Source organism: Etheostoma cragini, chromosome 18, assembly GCF_013103735.1.
Source record: "Etheostoma cragini isolate CJK2018 chromosome 18, CSU_Ecrag_1.0, whole genome shotgun sequence".
In the NCBI taxonomy this organism is placed as follows: domain Eukaryota; kingdom Metazoa; phylum Chordata; class Actinopteri; order Perciformes; family Percidae; genus Etheostoma; species Etheostoma cragini.
In genome coordinates, this window is record NC_048424.1 from 929,792 (window position 1) to 938,175 (window position 8,384).

Sequence of the window (8,384 nt, forward strand, 5' to 3'; positions counted from 1 at the left end):
CTAGAGCATGTTTTGGGCTGTTGGTACTTTTAATAAGAACATTAAGACTCTTTGTTGTTGCTTTAAACACAGTAATACACAACATCTACAGAGGCTTGTCTTGTAAGACAAAAACATTCGAGGACCACTTGCTTTTTCGTGAGATTCCAACCTTATTCCACAGTCTTTCACAGAGGATGAAGTTTACTCACTTATCTTGGAGATGGATGCGCTGAGGTTTTAAATGTAGTTGTTTAATTTATTACCCTCCTACGTACTTCTGCTCAGTTTTCCTTTTCCTTCAGTAATCCGTCTGAGTTTGCAGTGTATTCTTGGCTTTTCTCTCCATGCGAGCGAACCGTTGTGGCAACCAGAAGTTAAAGTGTACGTTCTGTTGGGGGCCAAATATCTCCAGATATCCCAACAACTACTGGATGGATTGCCAGTAAAGTTAGTAAAAACATGAATTGTCTCCAGAGAATGAACCTCAAGACTCATCGTCTTTGATGATCCCGAGTTTTAATCTAGCTTTCTGGTTTTTGGGGGAAATGTCTTGGCAAATATGGGAAGGATTGCCATTAGATTTGGGTTAGACATTCATGTCCACCTGTGTGGAAACGGCACTAACTCTGGTGACACTCAAGTTTTCATCCAGCACCATCACCATGTTAAAAATGTAATGTGTCCACTACTTTACAGTCTACACAGTGAGTTAGGTTTACAGACTAAATATGTCTACTTCCTGTGTTATTTTGAGCTATTTTCTGGGACATAATTACTTCTATGGTCAGCAGTTTTGATATTTTCTGGCACTTTGTTAACTTTACCCACGAAAGAGGCATTTCTGGAGCTGTCCCCAGAGATGACCCTCCGTGTCTTCCATCTAATTAATTTAAACGCAGATCTGTCGTTAAGCACAAGCCCGGTCCCTTCCCTCCTAATTAGTCACTGAGGTGACAGCAGCCTCGTCCCCTGTCTACAAACACGTCTCCCTAAACAGCCTCTGAGATGCTCCACCACTTAGGTCTCATGAATAATTTAGCATTTTGTCCTTTAGCGTCTGTCCCTCGTGGGAGGACGACTGTCTGTGGATTATAGGTTGTGTTTGGGGTTTTGGTCATCATGCAGCCTAGAGATGCGGTTTGTAGTCATGTCTCATCAGCAGTATTTCAGCTTGTATTAGTTAAAATCCTTAATCCGGACACCTGAAACACAGTTACAGTCAACACTTTCACACTTTTCTTTCAGGTGGTATGAAAGTTCATTTGAACTCTGGTGTGGATCAACCAACCAAAAACGGTCTCGGTTCACTTCTAAGGGAATTACAGTTCGGTTCACTTCAGGTAGAACGTGATCCAGACCAAATACAGGGAAGTGGACCGAAAACCGAGCATTTACTAGCCTGAGATTTGAACCTTGCACCCAATTTACAGATTTATACATGATTTAAAGCTATAGTGCGTAGCTTCTGTCGCCCCCATGACGTATTCTAAGTAAGGAACTTCTGTGATCAGGCACAATATTCTCTTTGTCCATTACTCACTATATTTCAGCTGCTTAGATTGTTTCCCTTTTTCTAAAATATTAGAAACCCTAATGCAGAATCAGAAAATCCAAGATGTTTGTACATGACCCTCCTGTTGTCTTCCCACTAACCCTGAACCTGTCCTTCAAGGTCAACATTGAAAATTAACTTTTTTTTGTTCTTTTCTGATGTTTTTGTAAATTTTTATGATTTATTTGTCACTTTTTTCAGCTATTGGCACTTTAATAAAAACCTGACCTGGTTTAATAACAGGTTTTACACTTATTCTTGGAATTCATGGTCAACAAACCTCAATTATATCAAATTATACATATGTTTTTAGTTAAAAAGGCAGAAATTATGAATTATTTTGACTAATAGTTAAGATCAAATGATGTTGAGTGGATCTTAGATGGGTAGATGTCAAAGTTTAGACTGGATACTGGTTGGAAAGCACTAAAAAAAGAATTTAAATGCTGTAAGATTATATAAAACAACCAAAAAATTCAATGAAAGTAATCATTAATGTTACCCAAAGAATGTTGTATGGAAGCATCCATCTTATTTTTGGGCAATTTGGTTAAAAGAAATCCATATTTCTGATATAAATCACTTAGAAACGGGTCAATTTGACCCAAGGACAACACAAGGGTTAAATGGACCAAATAGAAAAAGTAACTCCACCCCCGGATTGCACCGATTCTACCGAACTATTGGTGTGAAGTCGCCCATTAAACTGTAAAAATTACACCTATTTCTTCTCAAATAGATCAGACAGCAAAGTCCGAGAGCTGAAATCCATCATGACAAAGGAAGTGATGGACCAGTATTGGAAACTGATGAAGCTTAATGATCCTCTTTCTTGTGGTTTGTGGGGAATCTCATGATAATGGAGTATCGTCCCCCTGAGCACAAATCACACAGCCCTGTAAAGATGTAGCTGTCTCTGGCAGGCGTAGATAACACAACTCTCTTTATATACAGGTTTGGGTTTCATGGGACACATACAGTATCAAAATGGGACTTTTCACAGCGTTCATACTTGTATCATCATATATCATGTCTTCCTTTGTCTTTAATAATTATCCCCAATGTGATAATGCATTATGAGTTTTCTATTATTAGAAAACACAAATGATTTTTACAGGGGAGAATTCCTAGGACATTACTGTCCATTATTTAATATATCCAAACACCTCAGAGCGCATTATTACACTTAAAAGATAACAAATTATTCTTCACACGTTTGATGGTTGTTGGAGGAACTTTAGGTCGTGGTTAGTTTTACGTATTTAGCTTTAAGGTTATTTTAGACAGTCATTCATTGTTTTCGAGGGCAATGTTGGCAAGTTACTTGCTTTATGCACCTCTACGCCAGTAGTCAAGATATCACTTTGTTGTAGTTTAATTTCCAGACCGGAGCAGTAAATAATGTTTAATGTATTAGTTAGCTGAGCTGGTTTATACTATATTCATTGTGCCATTTTGCTGTGTTGATAAGCTCCAGCCCGCTGTATTTGGCTACTTGATGAGATCAGAGGACTGGAGGTCTGTAGCCTGTCGGGTGTTAGCAGGAGACCAAGATATTAGTTCTGTTGTCTCCCAGGAAAGTTACACCAACCACTAAAAGTAGCTTTACAATTAGGCCTGTAACAATCATTACATGATCGTCTCATTATCAAATTATTTACACAGTTTCTTTGTTTAACCGCAGTTAAAATGAAATGCTATTTCAAAAAACAGTGTGTGTCCAGCACACACAAACGCATAAACTCACACACACATGCTCCTTGAATAAGGAATGAGGATAAAGGACTTTGGAGACCCTGACTGGCTGTATTGCGGCTAACATTAAAATTAGCCACGGTGCTTGATTTTTGTTTAGATATGCTTATTGCTAATTGTTAATGCTAATTATTGAAGTGATTATTAGTTAGAATATTTAGCCAAAGCTATGCACTCGATCCTACTCATAGCAGCAAAAATGACAAGGGGGGAGAGGCGGCGGGGGGGTTTTATGATCATAACAGCCTGGTCTCACAGTATTCTGTGAAATGATCACGAACTGTTAACAACGCATTACGTGGTGGCGGTGGCACAGAACGTGTGAAAAATGTTGTGTAACCACCACGGAAAACAACGCCGATGTAAAGTCAATGAGGAGAAAACCCGACCAGAAGGCTGTGAAGACAACCTGAGCACTGGCCCAACACCTCCTCCTGACAATCAGTCATTCTCAGTTTGGGGTTTTATTAAAGTCCAGCGCCTTGGAGACTCCAAACCATCATCTTATCACAGACACCATGAACTACTCCCAGAAAGAAACACGTCTTCATGCAGCTTTACTGCTGACGTCTGGCACAGTGGCGTCTGTTCTGTACCTCTTATCGCCTTAACCACGCAGCGGATGGATGAGGATTCCTCCCTGTAGGTTGTGTGTTGAAGGAAATCTTTTTCTAAGTCATGCATAGAAGCCGAGCAACATCAGGTGCATCAGTCCAAACCCTGAAAATATAGCCGAATATCCAAATAATATGGGTGACACGGGACTCCCTGACTCTCCAGCTGGGTGCAACAGAGTCCTCCTGCCCAGTGAAGGGTTGCTGATGCTACAGCAGTCAGGCGGAAAATAGCTGGACACCAGACATTTGGTCTCAGTGTGCTCCTACCCAGAGGACATTCAGCCGCAGTTCAACCAGCTAGTAAAAATATATACCCGCTGGAACAACATGAACAACGAGCAGAAAATCCCCTCTGGATATTCGGATCTGATCATGAACTCCAATGGAGAAGATAATATTTGTCTTGACTCCATTTGAGGAGTTTGCTGAACAAACTGGGCTCTCTGGCCGTGTTGGGCTCAGACTCGTCTGTCTGTGGACGCCCCAGATTACTGACCAAGGTGACTGTTAAAGCTGTCGCTTTGCCCCTCAGCGTCTCACAGCATCGCACGAGTTTAACTAATTGAGAAACAGGCAGGAGGAAGCTCTGCAGTCATTCACATCTTCCCACCGAGGTGTGGGAGTGTTCATTAGTGCTTCAGAACATAATGCGGCAAAACAATGAGAAAAGAGGCGTTTATTGCTCTCATTAGTGCTTCTTCTGTTCTCACTCTCAGGGGCGCAGCACCAAGCTCTGGGCCCCGTAGAAAGGCCTTCTCTATGGGCCCCTTCCCACATACACACCTATTCATTCTAGCACATTTTTGGGGCCCTCCTCACATCCTCACATGTGGGCCCTGGGTACTGAGTCCCCTTTCTACCCCCAGTCCATCACCCCTGCACACCCTCTTCATTTACTCTCTCTCCGTCTCTCTCTCTCTCTCTCTTTCCTCCGGGGACGAGGGGCCGACTATGAGCCTTTACAAACGATGCATATTCTACCTTTAATGACAGTTACATTCAAAGTTCAGGAGCAAATCACTAGCCGGCGCTTCACCTTCTGGTGTGGAGAAATATCCCCTCTTGTATAACAACTTTACTCGAAGCATCCACTCAGTTGGGAACAGGTGCGTGAGGAGTCTGCAGCGGTGTTTCCTGCCTCTGGAGATGTATCCTCTGGAGTTCTGAATGGAGGGCCGGCTAGCACTACAGCTGCAGTAGTCAGCTGCCACTATTGTTTTGCTATTAAATGTATCAAATAATTACCTAAAATGTGAATGGAGTTGCTCATAACCTGCTCAGATCTGGGAGTGTTTTAGCATCTTTCAGCTCATTGATTTGGTTTTTTTGAGCCCTCAACTATACTGGTTTGGTTCAGTTTTGGCGTTTCCACCGACCTTGTTGTCATCTAATTTTAGCAAAAAGACTCTGATCAAACTACTCCTCACTAGGGCTGCACAATTATATCGCAATATGGACTAGATTCAAGATTCAAGTTACTTTATTGTCATTGTATGAACACAACAAAATTAGTTGGTGGCAATCAGAGCAGCAGCAGTAAATAACAAATTAAAAAAGATTTTTTTTAAATCAATGAAAAGAGGAAAACACACATAAAAAAGGCATTTCACATTGTACTCATATGAGCATTTGCAGATGTTTTTTATTTTATTGTTATAGTGTGTTCATGACATTATTCCTTAGCAGCTACAGGTTGTATTTGTGTGTTTATGCATGGATTAGGTGGAGGGTGATGGAGGCTACAGCTCTGTGGAAGAAGCTGTTCCTCAGTCTGTTGGTCTGGCTTTTAATGGTTCTGTCTTTTTCCGGGGGGGTATCCTACCTATCAGTCAAAATAATCACAATCAGATATTTTCCACATATCGTGCCGCCACATAAACGCAGCTTTAAAGGGCCCTCATCATTCACTCAAATATCAACCCTTCATTGGCGTTGCTAATGTTGCTTCGTGTCTCCTAGATGTGTAAATAGACAACTGTTGGACAAAACTTTACAGGGTGATACAATGCAACGTTTACAGCTTTCTCTGCCGTCAAACAATGCACATTCAAGCTGTTTCCTTCTCTTTGTTCCATTCCTGACACGTACTGTGCACTGCTCGGGCAGCGAAAAGGGATTCTGATGCCTGGGCTGCAGAAGATGTCCAACACGCAGGAGAAACACAATGAATCGGCTATCAGAGGTGCACAGAAGGGCCAGCACAGCGACGGACAGTATATCTGATGAAAGGGCAGATCTCTGTCTCTGCTGCAGGGCTCCTTTTCAGCGGTGGGAGACAAGCTGCCATGAGACCGGGCCTCGGCCGGAGTGGGACTGCACGCTGTGGCAGAAATGTCACGACGACTCCCCTCGGTGTCTGGCTCTGTGGGAAGGGAAAGGCTTTTTAGCTCACTGTCACAACAGGCATTGCTAAATCCAGGAATAGGCACAGAGAAACAGCTCTAGGGCCAAAAAACACGACACTCGGGACTGAAGTCAGTGACTGTTTGGTGTTTTACTGAAAGTTACAGAGCTTCCAGTGTTGAATATGTTTGTTCTTGTTTAATTTAAACTTGGATTTAGAGAGATGCCCCGACGCTAAGTGATCAGATGACACTCAGTAAACACTTTATGTGTCTAATTATAAGGTTTACACTATCATATAATATGAAGAAGTAGTCAAGTGATGACCTGAATCATAGCTTGTGTATTGGTAACATTTAAAAGACCTTTCAAAGTGCATTACTATGCTGCCGTTGCCATACAGAGGTGTTTTTTAAAGGCTTTTTGTTTCATTACATTACAATTCAAAAAAGTGAGTCATTTTCCAGCCAATGCCTGTTATGCTCAGCTATCTTTAGCATGTTTTGCATTTCCAAAAATGGCTGAGAAATGAATCAGAGAACATGTGATTTCTTTAAAGGGGGCCGGTCGGAAAATAACAAAAATCCATTATCCAACGTTTTATCTCACAGAACAAAAACAACCTCCGGAAGAACTGTTTTTTCTTTCATTAATATTTGAATGTATGAAAACCTTTTAATGGTTTTTGTGAAGAGAAGAGAAGGAAAGGGACCGGGGACAATTACTCTCTTATTGATCAAAACCTAATGAAAAATCAGAAGCCTCATCTTTTTACTCCCTGTAGTACACACATTTAACTCTCAACTCAAAAATGGTTCTATCTAATACGCACACACACACACACACACACACACACACACACACACACACACACACACACACACACTACAAAGTGCACCTTTTTTTATGTGTAATTGATGTTAAATGTCGCATATTTTACATTGCACCTACTGTATAACCTTGGTCTTTTCCCCCATGTTAAGACTTTTTTTTCTTAATTAATGATTGTACAGTAATGAAAGAAGTATTCAAATATTTTAGTTAAGTTAAAATACTACTCTAAAAATACTCCACTACAAGTTAAAGTCCTGCATTTAAATGTATGAACAAAATATACTTCTAGTAAAGTATGAACAGTAAAATGGATTGTGCAGTAAAATGTTCCCTATCTTAAGTTTTCTTCTTCTATCTGATGTTTCTGGATTAATATTCCTGCTGCATTAATGTGATGTTGAGCTCATTTTAACTGTTGTTTATACTGTCGGGTAGTTGGATCTGCAGCAATGCATCATGGTCTATAAGATCATCATATGTTTGCTGTCCTGTGAGAACCACGTATCTCTAAAAAGTCTTCATGGTGTCAGAAAAACAGCTGTTTTCATCTTTGTGAGGATGCATTTACCAGCTGATCCAAGAGGCTTTCCACAGTCTCCATTTAGCTGAAGAAGTATCATCCTTCATCCTTCAGTTTATCACAAACATTCAACATCAACACATCTGGAGATATGTGGTTTTCACTGGACAGGAAGGGGAGGAAAAGCAACTAGATAGATAGATAGATATTTATTGATCCCAAAAAAATGGGAAATTACAGTGTTACAGCAGAACACAAATATACATACATACAGTATACATGAAACTAAAGCTGTCAGATAAATATTAAGGAGTAAAAAGTACAATACTGTCCTCTGAGATGTAGTGGATTAGAAGTATAAAGTAGCATAAAAGGGAAACTCTCAAGTAAAGTACCTGAAATGGAGTACAGTACTTATGTAAATGTACTTTCATGTACTATATTTAGATTTGCTCTACCACTGCGACTGCATTTACCTGAGAGGATCCAACCTGATCGTGTTTAGGGGATCTCTGGTGCAGAATGTTTACTGTTTTGTATTTTTCGGTCTTACAGGCTGGAAGGAACTGAGGACAAGTTCAGGAACAGGGAGAGTCGCCCTGAGGATCTGCAGATCATCGCCGAGCTGAAGGACATGGTGTCTGAGAGAGAGTCTCTCGTCAAAAAACTGGTGGTAGGCAATGTGTGTGATATAAAGAGGAGAGAAATGTGAAAAAGGAAAGTAATCCTGTATCTGTTCATTTTAAGCGTTCAGATGCAGTAGCAGAAGGGGGGGGGGGGG

The 8,384-nt window shown here is 40.8% G+C and overlaps 1 protein-coding gene across 6 annotated transcripts in view; it reads left to right on the plus strand.

Annotated features, from left to right (window-relative positions):
* fam184a (family with sequence similarity 184 member A) overlaps positions 1-8,384 on the plus strand; it is a 125,331-nt gene that overhangs the window by 109,065 nt on the left and 7,882 nt on the right. For 3 of the 6 annotated variants that reach the window (XM_034899673.1, XM_034899675.1, XM_034899677.1), the window contains exon 19: positions 8,159-8,285. In XM_034899673.1, coding sequence (XP_034755564.1) covers positions 8,159-8,285 — 127 coding nt within the window. The remainder of the gene's footprint in view (positions 1-8,158; positions 8,286-8,384) is intronic. The other 3 variants (XM_034899674.1, XM_034899676.1, XM_034899679.1) reach the window with 1 other exon arrangement.